This window comes from Bubalus bubalis, chromosome 1, assembly GCF_019923935.1.
Source record: "Bubalus bubalis isolate 160015118507 breed Murrah chromosome 1, NDDB_SH_1, whole genome shotgun sequence".
Taxonomy (NCBI): Eukaryota; Metazoa; Chordata; class Mammalia; order Artiodactyla; family Bovidae; genus Bubalus; species Bubalus bubalis.
The window spans coordinates 60,475,712-60,495,273 of NC_059157.1; the positions used below are offsets into that span (position 1 = coordinate 60,475,712).

At 35.4% G+C, this 19,562-nt stretch overlaps 1 protein-coding gene across 1 annotated transcript in view; it reads right to left on the bottom strand.

Moving 5' to 3' along the window:
* Window positions 1-8,337: 8,337 nt before the first annotated feature.
* NCAM2 (neural cell adhesion molecule 2) overlaps window positions 8,338-19,562 on the bottom strand; it is a 575,454-nt gene continuing 564,229 nt past the window's right edge. Inside the window, exons 17-18 of the mRNA XM_025282108.3 lie at window positions 18,601-18,720; window positions 8,338-13,862 (exon numbers count right to left, since the gene is read on the bottom strand). Of these exons, the coding sequence (XP_025137893.1) occupies window positions 13,751-13,862; window positions 18,601-18,720 (232 nt within the window). The 3' untranslated portion in view covers window positions 8,338-13,750. The remainder of the gene's footprint in view (window positions 13,863-18,600; window positions 18,721-19,562) is intronic.

A 19,562-nucleotide genomic window follows, 5' to 3' on the forward strand; every position in this document is an offset into this window, starting at 1 on the left:
TTCAAATATATTGCCTTACATTAAAAAAAGAAAGAAAGAAAGAAACTTTGCTGACTTGATTAAAAACCATGAGGAGAAGATATTATGTTGGATTCTCTAAATGGATCTAAGGAAGCAGGGAGTTGTGAGTCAGAGGAGGAAGTATGTTGACAGAACCAGAGGCCCAAGTCGGCAATTGCCGGCTTTGCTGATGAAAAGTGGCAATGTTTATGCTATGGACTGAATATTTGTAGTCCCTAAAAATTCATGAGTTGAAATCTAATCCCTAATGTAATGGTATTTGGAATGAAGCCTTTGGGATATAGAGTTAGATTAGATCATGAATATGGGGCCTTCATAATGAGATTAGTGCCCTCCTAAAAAGATGAGAAAAAGGAACAAACTCTCTCCATCTTTCACCAAGGAAAGATCATGTAAAGATATGACTGGGAAGAAGGGCCTCACCATGAACCCAACCGTATTCATATGTTGATCTTAGGGTTCTATTAAGGAACCTCCCACCTTGGCCAGGCCTGTTTGCATGAGTTGTATCACAACAGGAGGACCCGATAAGGAACATGATGCTGCCCTGGAAAACTAACCAGGAGAATTCAAGACTGACCTAAAGAAGAAGATGACTAATCTCCCTGAGTCTTTTTCATTGGAATCCATCTTGGCTGAGAGATGCACGCAGTGCCAGGGAAGACCCTGAGTCAGACTATTGGTCAAGCAATGTAATTGGTCAGAGACAACCCAGAAACTAACCATAAAATCTGAGATTTCAAGCCAGGTCACAGAGCAGTTCTCCTGGGTTCCCTAACCCTTCTGTACTCCACCCAATCACTCCTACCTAATAAAGCCTTTTTGCTTTGTCAGCATGTGTGTCTCATCAGACAATTCATTCCCAAGTGTTTTTGACTTTAGCCCAGTGAGGCCCATGTCAGAGTTTGACTTCAAGAATTGTAAAGTGATAATTTGTGATTTGTATGTCACTAACTTCTTATCCTTTCTTAGAGCAGCAATAGGAAACTAATACTAACAAACACAGAAAAGGGGAAACAGAAACTTATACACCACAAATGAAATACCATTGTAACAAAAACCCCCAAATTTCTGTCTTGATTTTCTGACTCGGTAGGAGATAGAGGCCTGCATGTAGGTAAGGAGACTGGCTGGTGAAGTCTACTCGAATAGTGAGGAAATTGCTTTTAAAGACTAAAGACTAAGAAAACCACATTTTGTATAGGCAAAACACTTAGAAAATGTGTTGCCTGTGATAAATCAGAAAACAGAAAATGTAACAAGTGAGTTTATGAATCTCTCAGATTCATGGACAGCATATTGAAGTGGTAATTGTCTTTTTTTTCTTCTCAGGTATAAGTTGTTGCAAGAGAGAGACATGCTAAAGAAATTTTAGAGCAGTATTTAGAGGGGTATTTTTCTTTCACAAAATTTTTTCTCTCACTCCCATACTGCTGTCAGAAGTTTCTCAGAGTAATACATAGCATAAGGATAAAGAACAGAATCAGGGTATTACTAGCAAAACATAGTCCTGAGATGAAAAGTCAAATCAAGGGCACCAGTGTTCAGGTAACAGAAATTTAAAGAAGTGCTGTGTAAAGTTTCTCAATTGGACAAATGAGCTTTTAAGAATCTTAAGAAAATTTGTAATTCATCCCATTTTGCATCACATTATAAAGATGGACCATCTTAAAGAGATTTGAATGTGGGAATTTTGTGTTATGTGGTGGATTACAATCTAACACATATAAAAATCACTGTTTTTAAAGGACTTGTATCAGCTTGAACTTAATGGAATTAGACCGTTTAAATAGATTTCTAGGTACTAAATATATCTAGACAAGAAGCAGGCCGAGAAATTTACTCATACAATCACACATCATTTCCTACAGAAAAGCAAAGATAGCAAAAATCACCCTAAGAGTCCTTGAGAAATACAATATTAGTAACCATCCCCAGGGAGTAGAAACAGGTCTAAATGAAGGAAAATCTTCTATAGTGGCCAAAGAGGGGGATTACATTTCTTTCTGAATTTACCATGAGGTTAGGTCCTGATAAACCCATGTTAAGTATCATATGATGAAAATACATTTATTACACCTTACCTGCCAAACATCATAGCTTAGCCTAGCCTACCTTGCTGCTGTTGCTGTTTAGTCATTAAGTTATATCTGTTTGTGACCCCAGGGACTATAGCCCTCCAGGCTCCTCTGTCTATGGGATTTCCCAGGCAAGAATACTGGATTAGGTTTCTATTTTCTTCTCCAGGGGATCTTCCCCACCTAGGGATCGAATCCATGTCTCCTGCTTGGCAGGAAGATTCTTTATTACTGAGTAACCCGGGAATCCTTAGTCTACCTTAAATGTGCTTAAAATGTTTACATGAGCCTGTGTGTGAGTATGCGTGCCAAGTTGCTTCAGTTGTATCCAACTCTGTGCAACCCTAGGGACCATAGCCACCAAGCTTTTCTGTCCAGGTTATTCTCCAGGCAAGAATACTGGAGTGCGTTGCCATGCCCTCCTCCAAGAGATCTTTCCAACCTAGGGATGGATCCCGTGACTTTTAGGCCTCCTTCACTGGCAGGCATGTTCTTTACCACCTGGGGAGCCCTTGCATGAGCCTACACTTGGGCAAATCATTCAACACATTATGGTTTGTCTCTAAAAGTTATGAAATAGCTGACTAACACAGTGCTGAAATATGACAGATAGAGAATCATTTTTTTTTCCTTTCATTCTGTGTGGTAGACATTGCCCAAAGAACTTCATAAACATCATCTCAGTAAATCCTTACATTGATTCTTGGAGATAAATTGTACTTAGTTTGACATCACTATTATTGATGAGAAAGTCAAGTCCTAAATTTTTATATAAATTGCTCAGAGTGAGCGATAGATGGTGAGAATTGGGAAGTAGGCCCAGATCTAGTCTAATTCCAATATCTGGATTCTTATTTGTTTTCTATTATTACTCCAATGATCTAAGTTCTATTCCAACTGTCATTTAATGGGAAACTATTTTCTCATCTTTTTCCCCCCCAGTAAGTGAAAATGTGAATTTCTTGATTTCTGTGTTAGTGAAAATTAAATTTATGCTTTTCAGAAGGTGGTTCCATTAGAATTGGTAAAGGGAGTTTCACATAGTCTAACTTGATTATAAAGCCTTTAAGACTCCCATTGAGTGCTCCAGAGTATATATTTCACCCCTCTTTACAAAGTTTGGTTCCTTGCTTACAAGTAAAATGACTATTTTCTTCTCCCAATCAATACATCAAAGTTTAAAGAAAACTGCAACTTCCTTCTAAAACTTGCCATTTATAAAAGACTATTCCAAGAGAATTTGCAATGACTTGATCTCCAGATGTGATAGTATAAAATGTTTTGGATAGATTTTAATAATACTCATTATTCTGCATATTCTTTTTTGAATCTTATCAATTAGTCTCAAACACTGATCATGCTTATGATACATGACAGGAAGATAAAGTGATCACAGACTTGTCATGGCAACTTTTCTGGCATAACTCCATGAAATTAAGAGCCATGCAATGCAGGGTCACCCAAGATGGACAGGTCCTAGTGAACAGTTCTGATGAAACATGGTTCACTGGAGAAGGAAATGGCAACCCACTCCAGTATTCTTGCCTGGAGAACCAGAATGTGTCTGGTGATGAAAGTAAAGTCTGATGCTATAAAAACAATATTGAAATTGTTCTTTCCAGCATAAGAACCTGTAATGCTATGTCTGTGAATCAAAGTATATTGGACATAGTCAAGCAGGAATGGCAAGAGTGAACATTGACATCTTAGGCATCAGTGAACCAAAATGGACAAGAATGAGTGAATTTATTTCACATGACCATTATATCTACTCCTGTGGATGAGAATCCCTTAGAGAAATAGAATAGTGCTCATTGTCAGCAAAAGAGTCCAAAATGCAGTATTTGTATTCAATTTCAAAAATGACAGAATGATCTTGGTTCATTTCCAAGGCAAACTACTCAACATTACTGTCATCCAAGTTATGCCCCAACCACTGATGCTGAAAAAGCTGAAGTTCAGCAGTTCTATGAGGACCAACAACACCTTCTAAAACTATCCTTTCTCCCCCTGAAAAAGATGTCATTTTCATCATAGGGGATTGGAATGAAAAAGTAGAAAGTCAAGATACACTTGGAATGACAGACAAGTTTGGCCTTGGAGAACAAAATGAAGCAGGACAAAACTAACAGAGTTTTAACAAGAGAACATGCTGATCATAGGAAATACTCTTTTCCAACAACATAAGACTATACACATGGACTTCACTAGATGGTCAATACCAAATTCAATTTGATTATTTCCTCTGCAGCCAAAGATGGAAAAGCTCTATTCAGGAAGCAAAAACAAGACCTAGAGCTGACTGTGACTCGGATTATAAGCTCCTTATTGCAAAATCCAGGATTAAATTGAACAAAGAAGGGAAAACTACTAGGCAATCCAGGTATGACCTAATTCAAACCCCTTATGGTTATAAAGTGGAGGTGATGAATAAATTCTAGGGATTAGATCTGATAAACAGATTGCCTGAAGAACTATGAATGGAAGTTCATAACACTGTACAGGAGGAAGTGACCAAAACCCCTCTAAAGGAAAAGCAATGCAATAAGGCAAAGTGGTTGTCTGAGACTTAACAAATAGCTGAAGAAGAGAAGCAAAAGACAAGGGAGAAAGGGGAAAATATACTCAACTGAATGCAGAGTTCCAGAGAATAGCAAGAAGAGATAAGAAGGACTTGTTAAATAAACAATGCATGGAAGTAGGAAAAAAAAGAATGGGAAAGACTACAGATCTTGTCAAGAATATTAGAGATCAAAGGAACATTTCATGCAAGGATGGACATTCTAAAGGACAGAATCAATAAAGACCTAAGAGGAATGGAAAAAATTAAGATGAGATGGAAAGGATATTTAGAATAACTCTACTAAAAAGGTCCTAATGGCCGGTATAACTGCAATGATGTGGTCACTCACCTACAGTCAGACATCCTGGAGTGTGAAGTCAAATGGGCCTTAGGAAGCATTACTACAAACAAAGCTAGTGGAGGTGGAAGAATTCCATTTCATCTACTTAAAACCCTACAAGATGATGCTGTTGAAGAGCTGCACTTAAAATGTCAGAAAATTCAGAAAACAGCATAGAGTGGGAAAGGTCAGTTTTCATTCTAATCCCAAAGAAGGGCAATGCCAAAGAATGCTCAAATTGCCATATTTTTTAATTTAACTTATATGCAGAGTACATCATGTGAAATGCCAAACTGGATGACACAATTTGGAATCAAAATTGCTGGGAGAAATATCAACAATCTCACACATGCAGATGATACCATTATAATGGCAGAAATGGAAGAAGAAATAAAGAGCCTCTTGATGAGAGTGAAAGAGAAGAGTGAAAAAGGTGGCTTAACACTCAACATTCAAGAATCTAAGATCATGACATTCAGTCCCATCACTTCATTGCAAATAGATAGGGGGAAAGTGGAAGCAGTGATTGATTTTCTTTACTTGGGCTCCAAAATCACTGGGGATGGTGACAGTAGCCATGCCATTAAGAGACACTTGATCCTTGGAAGAAAAGCTGTGACAAACCTAGACAGCATATTAGAAAGCAAAGACATTGCTTTGTTGACAAAGGTCCATATAGTCAAAGCTATAGTTTTTCCAGTGGTCATATACAGGTGTTAGAGTTGCACCATATAGAAGGCTGAGCACTTAAGAATTGATGTTTTCAACCTTGGTGCTGGAGAAGACACTTGAGAGTCCATTGAAATGCAAGGAGATCAAACAAGTCAGTACTAAAAGAAATGAGCCTTGAATATTTATTGGAAGGACTGATGCTGAAGCTGAAGCTTCAATATATAGACCACCTGATGAGAAGAGATGACTCATTGGAAAAGACCCTGATGTTAGGGAAGATTGAAGACAGAAAGAGTAGGGGGCAACAGAGGATGAGACGGTTGGATAGCATCATCGACTAAACGGACATGAGTTTGAGCAAATATGGGAAATACTGAAGGACAGAGAAGCCTCAAATTCTAAAAGACACTGCTGCTAAAGTGTTGCACACAATATGCCAGGGAATTTGGAAAACTCAGCAGTGGCCACAGGACTGGAAAAGGTCAGTTTTCATTCTTATCCCAAAGAAAGGCAATGCCAAAAAATGTTCGAACTACCACACAATTGCACTCATCTCACACTCAAGCAAAGTAGTGCTCAAAATTCTCCACGATAGGCTTCACCAGGATGTGAGCTGAGAAATTCCAGATGTTCAAGCTGGATTTATAAAAGGCAGAGGAACCAGTGATCAAATGCCATCATCCACTGGATCACAGAAAAAGCAAGAAAATGCCATAAAAAAAAAACCATCTATTTCTGCTTTATTAACTATGCCAAAGCCTTTTACTGTGTGGATCACAACAAACTGGAAAATTCTTAAAGAGATGGTCACCTTACCTGCCTCCTGAGAAATCTGTATGCAGGTCAGGAAGCAACAGTTAGAACTGGCCATGGAACAACAGACTGCTTCCAAATTGGGAAAGGAGTATGTGAAGGCTATATTTTGTCACTTTGCCTACTTACCTTATATGCAGAATATATCAAGTGTAGTGCCGAGCTGGATGAAGCACAAACTGGAATCAAGATTGCTGGGAGAAATATCCATAGCCTCAGATATGCGGATGACACTACGCTTATGGCAGAAAGCAAAGAGGAACTGAAGAGCCTCTTGATGAAAGTGAAAGAGGAGAGTGAAAAAGCTGGCTTAAAACTCAACATCCAAAAAACTAATACCATCGCATCCAGTCCCATCACTTCATGGCAAATAGGTGGGGAAACAACAGAAACAGTGACCGACTATTTTTTTGGTCTCCATAATCATTGCAGATGGTGATTGCAGCCATGAAATTCAAAGACCCTTGCTCCTTGGAAGAAAAGCTATGGCCAACCTAGACAGCATATGAAAAACAGAGACATTAATTACTTTGCCAACAAATGTTCGTCTTGTCAAAGCTATGGCTTTCCAGTAGTCATGTATGGATGTGAGAGTTGGACCATAAAGAAAGCTGAGTGCAGAAGAACTGATGCTTTTGAACTGTGGTGTTAGAGAAGACCCTTGAGAGTCCATTGGACAGCAAGGGGATCAAACCTATCAATCCTAAAGGAAATCAGTCCTGAATATTCATTGGAAGGACTGATGCTGAAGCTGAAGCTCCAACAATTTGGCTACCTGATATGAAGAACTGACTCACTGGAAAAGACCCTAATGCTGGGAAATATTGAGGGCAGGAGGAAAAGGGGACAATAGAGGGTGAGATGGTTGGATGGCATCACCAACTCAATGGATATGAACTTGAGCAAGCTCTGGGAATTGGTCATGGATGTCAAAGCGTGGTGTGCTGCAGTCCATGGGGTCGCAAAGAGTTGAACGTACGTGAGTGACTAAACTAAACTGAGAAAATCTGGTGTGTTTCTGTCCATGGTGTCACAGAGTTGGGCATGACTTCATGACTAAGCAACAATATCTGCTAAATAAAAGTAATTAATATAAGAAACAATACAAAATTTAAATGTCTCCATTTTTCACTCTTCAAAGCTTATCTAATGCTACTTTTAACTATATATACCTATATATGTCTATGTATACATATATGTGTGTGTGTGTGTGTCTATGTTTGTGTGTGTGTTTGGGCAACTTATAAAGCTTATATTGAAAGTTATCCCTTGTGAAAGTTTGGTCTTTTTTTTTTATTTTAAGAATGAATTAAATTTAGTTTTAAAAGTAAAATTAAAGAAAATACTTTGTTAAAACTTCTGAGCAATGATTAACTTTTTTTTATAACTCACAAAGTCCTAAAAAAATGATCAACATGAGAAATAAAATTGTGACATGAACTAGAACTATCTTATTTCTAAGGTGTCTTTTTACCAAGTGCATATCAAATTTCTATGTGCCTCAGAAGTACTGGGATGGCTTGTTAGAAAGACAGGCTCCTGGGCCCCTCTCCCAGATTACTCTGATTTTTAGGTCCATGGTGGGGTCCAGAAGTTCACATTTTTAATCAGTTCCCAGGTGGTGTCAATGCTACAGGTCTAGGGGCCATGGTTTGAGATTCACTGCTCTTACCAAGTGTTTATTCATTACATTCTCTGACTGCACAAGGCATAGAAGCCAAAAGATTGACTCAGGATGAGGCAAGATGACAGAAAGCATTCTCTTCTTTTGAATGTATAGAGATAGGTCTGGGAACCTCTTTCAAAAAAAAAAATTGTAAAGTCATAAGCTCATTCATTGCAAGATACTATTCAAAATAAACATAAATGCAACACTTTATTAAAGTAAAATTATTTTTACTATTAATATACAAATGGTGAAGAGTGACAATTTTGATATACTGTAAGCCATACTTTCAATGTCTTTCATAAATACAAAACTTCAACATTTGCAGTATAATTTTTACAGTTTAGACATATATACACAGCATTTCATAGGGACATACTCTATTGAAACAAAAAGAAAATTTTGTGGTCGCTAACTTAACAATATAGAATTTGAATGGCATATATAAGTTAAAGAAAATAAAAGGCAGCATGTTTTAACGCATACTGAGCACAGCATAGAATTCACATACCAAAAAATAAGATTCTTTTTTAAACTTTATTTCTAAGTTTACAGATGCCTAACAGAGTTTAGAGGCAAATGCTAAACCATGAACATCCCTTCAAAACTTGGAATAGATATGTTTTCTCTTTAACAGTACCATTTATTTTACATAATGCCTGTTTTTCTCTAAAATAACTCCTATTTGCAAAGTTGAATCATAGCTTCTATATATGTTAACTCTCTTCTCTGGATTTCTGTAAGTTTCCTCCTTTGCATCAGTATTATTGGCCTTAATTTTTATCTATACAATCGTCCTTGTCCTTGCTCCAACACTTCTCACATGATGGTCCTTCTTACCTAGTCCTAGTGTCAGAGCTCAGTTTGCCTTTCTGAATTCTTTCAGTTCTTTGTTTCATCTATTCTCCAATGTCTGGTTGTGATTGAAATGCTCCAATAGTCAATGCTTCACTTTTCCAAGGAAGGCTAAGACCAGATGCTAAAAGATATATGCTTTAATTTTAGGAAAATGATTAAAATAAGTGGCGATATTAACTTTGTATGGGCAATTTTTATATTAACTATTAAGAACATCATGTGCTTAAAATCCTGAAAATATTTAAGAAATTACAGTAGTTGTACCAACTAATGTACTTAAGGTGTCAGTAAAATCCTATAATGAATAATAAACAATTTTTCTAAGGATATTAAATATGTTTACCAAATAAATATTAAATGTTGCATATAATATGAGCTTAAGAGAAGAAATTATTAGCATTGTGTGTAATGTTGTTAAATAGCTGCATCTAATGAGAAAATACAATTTTTAAAAAGAAAGAAGAGGAATTTGGAAGGAAATCATATTTTGTTCAGCAATTGCTACGTATGGACTCAGTTACATGTGTAATCATTTCATCTCAACATTATTAAGTCTGTAAGTAGAAGACATTTTTGAGAGATTTTCACTTTAGGATTGAAGTGTTTCATTTCTATGAGCCTTCCACAGTTGAATTTTGGCATATGTTAACACATCCATATGTGATTTCAGTGTGAAAGACAATGCAATAATGATTCAAAGGGTTAATATGAAGATGCAAATCTTTTCTTTCTAAAGATGAATAATGCAATCCATCTCATTTAAAAACTGTAATTTCATCTACTTATAAAGTCTGTTGAATAAGCTCTTTGGATATGATTATGAAAAAGAACCCATGAGGTATTGAAACTGAGCATTTACATTATTCTTCATGAAAAACAACATTGCAAATTTAATATGTAATTGTAATATGCTATTTCAATATTTCCTAAAATTAAGAAATTGAGATTGTTCTTGCTACCACTTCAGTTGTAGATATTTTCATCAATTATTATCATCAACAATAAAGGATGGTTTATGATCCCCAGTCAAATATATAACAGGAATAATGTAGACCCAAGTGACACCATAATAATTTATCCTATTTTAAATAGTGGTCTGTTGTCTTTGTTTCACAACTAGTAAAACTCAATTTCAACAATATCTAGAATGTATTTATTGTCTACAACAACGATACAGAACAATCTAAGTATGTTTTATGTGTGCATTAAAAGAATTGCTTTATCAAGAGTGGAAATAAGTTACACAGAATAATTTGTTTTATTGAGATTTTGTATTCAAGGTGAAGTAGCCTGAACTGAGCTTATTCACTAAATATAGATAAGACAGTATCATTCAAGTGTCATAGATATAAGCAAAATATATCAATAGAGATTGCAGTTCTTTTTTCTTTTAATAAAGATCATGCTAATCTAAAGGCACAAATACCTCTTAATTATTTAAAATAAGAAGCATAAACTTAAGGTATGAGTATAAAGTTACAATTAATTATTGGCACTCAAATAAATAATTTGATTAATAAAAATCTTCTATTTATATAAATGTTTAATTCAAAGACCAAGATTCATGTAAATGTTTCTGGATCAAATAGCCTTTGAAAAAATGCTTTCGTAGGTATTAGTAGTAAAAAATGCAGGAAAAATTGAGAAGCATTACATTAATATTAATGTTAGATGTTAGAATCAATTGAATGTCCATAAGTCAATCCACAAAAATAATAAATAAATCTTTAGAAATCAAAATTTTAAAATTTCTTTGCAGATCATTGTAAAGTACATTGACACATTAATTTGTGCCAGTCTTAAAAACAAAACACATATTAAAATTCTAATATTACTTTTCTCTCTTATATGTCATTGAATATAGATTGTCATTGCCTAATTGCACATAACCTATCAAGAAATACCAGAATTTTCAGTGATATTTTTGCTTCTTTGTTTAAAATAGCACAGCGTTCCAATTATTTAACACTACCTATATTCAGTTCAATCTTTTGACATTTTATACTAACATTTAAGAGTACTCTCAGACATTAAAAATAATATTTATACAGATGTATGGATATGTTTAGTTTAGAATAAGAATGAAAAATAAACAGATCATTTCAGGTCTACTCATATTTTACAATTTACTACAAACCAGCTCTCATTTTGAAACTTTTACAAGTAGAGTCATTTGGAGTATTCCATTGAAATGCTTAAAAAAAAAAAGAAACAAACAAACAAACAAACAAAAAAAGGTTTATCACAGTATAGCCTCGCTGTTGCAGGGCATGGATTTCAAGGACAAGAGATAAGGACCACTCAGACAATTGAAACAATGCACTGGAAACAGTCTGTTTACAATTAGTTTCAGATTATCTGTTAACTTCAGATCATCACTCCACATTGGTGGCAAAAAATTTAACAGCCTACATATTTATATATAATGTACTTATATATATATATATAAAATAATTATTTAATCAAACTGCTTTATGGTGAAAAGTCCAAAGAAATGACAGAATCAGAACTTTCAGACTGAGGAAACAAAAATCTTTGTTCTTTATAATGATTTCTCTGCTCTTGAAGTATAGCACAGATATCACAAGAGTAAACATGCTAAACTGCTTTCTTAGTTTCTCTAATTCTTTCACTGTATTTACTTTAAAACCATGTAGCCCTATCCTGGAAAAATAAGCATCCATGCCGATTGCTTCCTGGACACTTTGCTAAGCCCAGTTACTCTGCACAAACTAATTCAAGTATTTTTTTTTTTTTCTTAGTTTTAGCACATTGATACAAAAGGGAAAACAAAGGAAAAAGAAAGTAAAATAAAGCAAAGAGATGATCAGAAAAGCATAACTTAAACAGCAACAGTCAAATTCATCAAGAGACCAGATAATTCCTACTCAAATTCCTAGGTAGGCACAGGAAGTTTTTTCTTGAGGATGTGCCTGAAAGGATAGCAAGGAGAGATTCCTGCATCGTATAACCCTGTACATCACGGCAAGGACACTGTGGAGATTTGGTGCCTGAACGTGCAGATGGGCACCTTCTGTCCTCTAATAACTATAGTTTTGGAGAGTTAGCTGTCTCTCCTAAGTTGACAGTTTTAAGCACTTTGTAAATAAAAGTGTTCATGAGTGATGTTAGTATTACATTTAATATTTGTCAAAAGATCCCCATAGAGAGATGCCCTAAAGCAGCAGTATCACTCTCCACTGTGAAGCCTTTCCTCCAACGTTCTATTGGTCTGCATTTCCTAACCTGTCTATTATAGTTAAGCTTCACCACCTGAAACACGAAAGGTTATGAATGTGATGGGACCTAAAGAAACCTTTGGCTCTCTAGGGTAAGAAGTAACCTAAAACTTGCTCCCGTTTGGTATGTCTACTTATAATCATAAATACATATTTTTAACCTCATATATAAGTGAAAAGTATTTTTCAGCCTTTTACCTCTGGGAGCTTGCATAGCTTGGAAGTTAATATGTATTTATTCTGGTACATATTACTAATAAGTAATATTAGAAAATTTGTGTTGATTATCTGAGGAATTTCTTCAACCAAAATTGTTTATCAAAATCTTAAAATGACTTCTAGCTACCACATCCAGAATAAAAACACATAGTGGCGATTTAATCATTTGTCACTGACACCTTTATGGCAATGTTTAATGTTAATTTCTCCATAATTTAACCACTAAGGATTTTAAGTTCCATTAGCCAATTACATATAATGGTTAACCTATAACACTGGGAAAATGAATTTTTAAAGAGAGATTATCTAAAATAATGGGGAAAATGTATCTGAGGATATGATTTGCAGTATTTAAACACTAAAGACATTTTTTGATTAAAATTAGTTTAAAAAGTAAAAGATAACCACATATATCACATTTATAAATATATCAAGACAACATTGATATTGTTCCCATTTCAGTTTACTTTATTTGAAGCTGAGGGCAAAAATCAATATTATTTCACTTGCAATACATTTTCATTGTGTGTAATCCATTATGAGTGAATGTGGCATCTATAAGAGATAGAGATTTATGGAATCTTTCTAATCTAATTTTACACACAACTAATATTCGTTCAAATGGGTAACAATTTTGATCTGGCACTTCAGCGTCTATTTATTAACAATTAACATTGAAGTAGCACTGTAATTATAACCTAAAAAGAATTTCCCAAAGTATCTCTCAATATTTAACATCTGCTAAAGACAACTAGCTCCTTCAAGCCCAAATTCCCTGAAGTTCTCTGGATGAAAAGTGTAACCTTAAGTATTTTCATCTTAACCTGAAATCCATTTTAATAATCTATTTGCCCAAAATTGTACTAAAAAACATGCAGGGCTTTTTTATACATTTAGCTCACAAAGCTTTTGTTTTGCTTTTTCTTAAACTCCTATTTGTGGAGAGGTTGTGGTAGGAAATACACTTCTGAAGAAATAGAGCATTTTACCTATATAATAAATTGCAGTACTTCAATCATAGAGTCAATTGAATACACAAGAGTTGGTGCCAGTCAGGTCTCTATTGAAATTCATAACAAAATAAGCAACAACAGTACAACAATAACAACAAAAGGAAATGGACCATGGGCAGGAAGATTGGATCTTATGTATACGTGTACAAGCTATTCCAAGCTAGAAGTTTGCCAAGAAATTAAGGTCAGTGGAATAATTTTGGTCATAGGGTCACTGCAATCCAAATGCTCTTTGTAGCATTCATCATTCAAGACTGTAATCTTCCTGTTATGCTTTGCTGTCATCTTCTTTTGATTGAATGATGTCATTAGAAACCTTAATTTCTATCGTTTCTGAATTTAGGCCTTCTTTCCCATTTTCTTCTTTTAAAGGCAATTTTCTGGAAGAGAATATAAAAATAATAGACAATTGGCTAAGGCACTTTAAGTGATATCCATAAATATAGAAATTATTGTTTTGTAGAAGGAAATGGAGTACAATTAGGTGGCTCAGATGGTAAAGAATCTGCCTGCAATGTGGGAGACTGGGATTCAATCCCTGGGTTGACAAGACTCCCTGGAGAAGGGAATGGCAACCATTCCAGCATTCTTGCCTAAAGAATTCCAGGGACAGAGGAGTCTGGCAGGCTACAATCCATGGTGTCGCAAACAGTGAACATGACTAAATGACTAACACACACACACACACACACATTAGAATGAATTAAAAAAATCAGGTTTGATAAAGTAATAATTAAGTTACAAATAGAATTCACCTCTGTGACTTTAACCTCACCATTGTATGGAATAATGAATGCTACTGTGCTAGTTCCTCTGGGATGTATTTGCAATTTTTTAATATATCTGAATGAGAAGAGAAAGCCATTGTCTTCTCAAAGTCAAAGCTATTACATGAAAACAAAACAATCTAAAGTAAGTCATTTCATTGCTGGGAGTGAAGTATCATCTATCTTAAAACTATTCGGTCAGGCTCTCTTTTATGATTATTATAAATAGTGCATTCAGAATTCTTCTTGTCTGTTTTTCCCAAGAACTGAAAATATCAGCCATAAAGGAGTATAAGAACAATGAGTTACTTCTAGCAGCAAAATATACAGAAACTTAGAGCTTAAACAGGAGTGCAGCAAGATGTTTAATATCAATATATCTCTTACGGAAGTATTTACTATACTTGTAATTAATCAGTGTTTTCAATTAACTCTTGGATGGTGTATTTTTGTATATGTATATTTATTCATTACTTATGTTTATGCCATTATATTTTTAAAGATTACTGTTAATTTTGTTATTTTTATGTTAAATATTTTTAAATTGAGAATCAGAATAATTATTAAATTATCTTGCTTTGATTTTGTTTTGTTTTCTTTCAAAATATAGCCCTGTTCTATATAAGGGCATTTTCCTAGCCAGCTTTCATACACCATTATATCATAGTAAATGTTAACTAACAGGTAAGAAGTTTCTTTATTGTATAATATTTTGTTTATTGAAAAGATTTCTGATTTCTGAAGGGGAGTGTACAGAACCCACACTAAAAAACTACCTCTGCAAGAGTCAACTTCAAATTAGAGTGTAATAATCCCTAACTGAAGTCATTAAAAGGGCCTGAAGATTTAAACCAAAATTAAAGCTTCAGAGTAGTACTGCTACCTTTGTCTAAATATTATTATTATTATTATTATTTTTCCCCTTGAGTGAAGATAAAGAGGATTTATAAAAAAGTCATTTTCTTCACCTGTGACAACACTCAGCCTTTGATTTAGGATGAGAAGCATAAATCAAATTTCTCTCCAAGAGAATACTAGCTAGTAAAGAAAAATGATTTTTTTAACAGTAAAATATAAATGTCGTTTTGGTGAGCAATATTTAAAGAATAACGTGATCACCCTGATTTTGGCAGTATCAAATATTTTCAATTGTTATTGTTGTTCAGTCACCAAGTCATGTCCAACTCTTCACAACCCCATGGACTACAGCATGTCAGGCTTTCCGGTCCATCACCGTCTCCTGGAGTTTGCCCAAGTTTCTGTCATTGAGTCGGTGATGCCATCCAACCATCTCATCCTCTGTCATCCTCTTCTCCTTCTGTCTTCAGTTTTTCGCAGCATCAGGGTCTTTTCCAATAAGTCAGCTATTGGCATTAGGTGGCCAAAGTATTGAGGGTTCAACTTCAGCATCAGTTCTTCCAATGAATATTTAGGGTTGATTTCCTTCAGGAGTGACTAGATTTATCTCCTTGCTGTCCAAGGGACTTTCAAGAGTCTTCTCCAGCAACACAGTTCCAAAGCATCAATTTTTCAGTACTCTGCCTTCTTTACTGTCCAGTTCTCACATCCAGAGAACTGGATGTGAACGTCTTTACTGTCCAGTCTCTCCACATGACTACTGGAAAGACCGTTGCCTTGACAATCTGCACCTTTGTTGGCAAAGTGATGTCTCTACTTTTTAACACACTGTCTAGGTTTGTCATAGCTTTCCTATGAAATTAGAAGCAATTGTCTAATTGCTTAGACATTTGCAGTGGTTTTAGAGCCCAAGAAGACAAAATCTGTCACTGTTTCCACCTTTTCCCCTTCTATTTACCATGAAGTGATGAGACCGGATGCCATGATCTTAGTTTTTTTTTATTTTTTTCACTAATGAGTTTTAAGCTGACTCTTTTACTCTCCTCCTTCACCCTCTGGAGACTCTTTTGGCTTTCTGTCATTAAAGTGGTATCCCAGTAATCAAACTGAGTTTCATCCAGCCGGGCATTTTGCATGATGTACTCTGCATATAAGTTAAACAAGAAGGGTGACAACAGTCTTGACGTACTGTTTCCCCAGTTTTGAACCAGTTTATTGTTCCATGTCTGGTGTACCTTTCCGCCCTTGATTTTCACTTCTCTTTTTCTTCAGCTTCCTGTACAGCCTACTCAGACAACCACTTCGCCTTCTTGCATTTCTTTTTCTTTGGATTGGTTTTGTTTGCTGCCTCCTGACCAATATTACAAACCTCTGTCCAAAGTTCTTCAGGCACTCTGTTTACTAGATCTAGTCCCTTGAATCTATTTATCACCCCCATTGTATATTCATAGGGGATTTGATTTAAGTCATGCGTGACTGGCCTAGTAGTTTTCCCCCACTTTCTTTAGTGTAAACCTGAATTTTGCTATTAAGGAGCTGATGACCTGAGCCACAGTCAGCTCCAGGTCTTATTTTTGCTGACTATATTCATCTACTCCATCTTCAGCTGAAGAATGTAATTATTCTGATTTCGTACTGACCATTTGGTGATGTCCATGTGTAAAGTTGTCTCTTGTGCAGTTGTAAAAGCGTGTTTGCTATAATCAGTTCTGATATATAGCTGTATATAGTCCTGTTATATATTCTGTTCTCTTGGCAGAATTCTGTTAGCCTTTTCTCTGCTTCGTTTTGTACTCCAAGGCCAAACTTGCCTGTCTTTCCAGGTGTCTCTTGACTTCAAACTTTTGCATTCCAATCCCCTATGATGAATCAGACATCTTTTTGGGGGTTAGTTCTAGGAAGTCTCCTAGGTCTTCATAGAACTGATCAGCTTCAGGTTCTTTGGCATCAATCATTGGGGCATAAACTTGGATTACTCTGATGTTGAATGGTTTGCCTTGGGAACAAACCTAGGCCATTCTGTCATTTTTGAGGTTACACCCAAGAACTGCATTTTTCATTTTTTTGTTTATTATAAGGGCTATTCCATTTCTTCCTTTGGATTCTTGCCCATAGGAGTAGATGTAATGGTCGTCTGAATTAAATTCACCCATTCCTGTCCATTTTAGTTCACTAATTCCTAAGATGATGTTTATTCTTGCTCTGTCCTGCTTGACCATGACCGATTTACCTTGATTCATAGAACTAACATTCCAGGTTCATATGCAATACTGTTCTTCGCAGCATCGGATTTTACTTTCATCACCAGACACATCCACAACTGGTCCCGCATCTTCCTTCTTCCTGAAGCTGTTAGTAGCTGTCCTCCAGTCTCCCCAGCAGCACACTGGACACCTTATGACCTGGGGGGTTATCTTTCAGTGTCATACCTTTTTGCTTTTTATACAGTTTGTGGGGTTCCCATGCTAGTATATTGGAGTGGTTTGCCATTCCCTCCTCCAGTGGATCATGTTTTTTGTCAGAACTCTTCACTATGAGTGGTCCATCTGGGGTGGCCCTACATGGTGTGGCTTATATCTTCATTGAGTTATGCAAGCCCATTCACCATAAGGGGAATATATTCAGTTGAATACTGCTGTTATTACTTTCTAATAATGCCTTTGTTTCTAAACATTTTAACCTTCATATTCATGAACATCATCTTTGCACATGTCCATTTTTGTGGGTCTGGCTGAAGTATTAATCGTGGTTTTAATCAAGTTCTGCTGGATGCAGAATTAAGTAAATAACATAACTTTGACTGGAGACCAAGCATCATTGAAATAATAGATTATTTAACAGCATCTCTTCTTCTTGACAAACATACATTTAAAAAATAGACGTGTTTATTTCACACTATTTATTTCTATTTTACAACTCTGTATTCATAGTCAAAGCAGTAACTAATTTCCTGATATATTTTTATTTTGGTAAAATCAATCACATTTTGAAAGTATCACTTTCTTAAACAGCAAGATCAGTGCAGGAAAATCCAAATTTGAAACATGCTTCCATTATTCTGCTATATTTGCATAAACTTATGAATATTTATTTATTTATTTATTTTTATGGGTGTACATGAGTTCCCCATCCTGAACCCCCCTCCCATCTTCCTCCCCATCCCATCCCTCCCAGTGCACCAGCCCTGAGCACCTTGTATCATGCATTGAACCTGGACTGGGGATTCATTTCACATATGATAATATACATGTTTCAATGCCATTCTCCCAAATCATCCCACCCTCGATGAATATATATTTAAACAGGAGATTTTCTCCTACACTGAAACAAAATCTTTATGTGAAATATCTCAATTTTGATATTCACATGTACTTTCATTGAAGAAGAAACATCGTTTTAAAAATGTTATTTGTCAAGACATGCTATTGATAATGATAATGTGATAGTTTAAAAATATTTATCCCAAAATAATTAAGGATTTCAAGCTACATACTCAGGTTCTGTTAGTGGTGTGGTTTCATTTGGCTCATTTACTGGGCTCCCATCTTCATGATTAGTAATTCTTTCATCCTCTGTTCTCATCTCCACTATTGGTTCTTTTGATCCATCTTTCCTAGAAAAATAAAGAAAAATAAAATCTTACCTATAAAATGTAAGAATGGATGCATTACGGAACATAGCTAAAAATCTCCACAAAATCTCATCACCCTTTAAATAAATCCAATGTGGCTAGAATGGAATATTTACTAAGAATCTTTTTTCCATTGAAATTTATCTAGCCAAATATTGTTCAGAAAAAAATAGAAAGAAGAAATTCCATTTTGTCAAGAATTCTTTTCCTCAAAACTGTGTTAAATATTCCACAAAATAATTCAAATTTAAAATTTGATCACTCACTTTCTTTGGGGAAATAAATAAAAAATATGTTGATACATAAAATTTATGACATGAGGTATCTGGGTATAATTCCCTTTTCCCATGTGGTAGCAAAGGGGGCTGGATTTGGGCATCCCTCTTTATGCGTGTGGAAAAGCAAATCACACACTCATGGGGGCTTCCCAGGTGGTGCAGTTGGTAAAGAATCCACCTGCCAATGCAGGAGACAAAAGAGACACGGGTTTGATCCCTGGGTCAGGAAGATCCCCTTGAGAAGGTAACACTCCAGTGTTCTTGCCTGGAGAATTCCATGGACAGAGGAGTCTGGCTGGCCCTAGTCTATGGGGTTACAGAGTCAGACACAACTGAGCACACATGCACTAGAATACACACACATATACACACATTGACTAGTCACCTGCTATTATTGTTTCTATTTTATTCTTTTTACAACTTGCTTATATAAATCTGATTAGGTAAATTCTCTTCTAAAAAGTTAACATTTACACAAAACATTCTTATTTATTTATCCATTTGATTTTTTTTTTTTTAAACCAAAGTGTGTTTCCCATCAGAGTA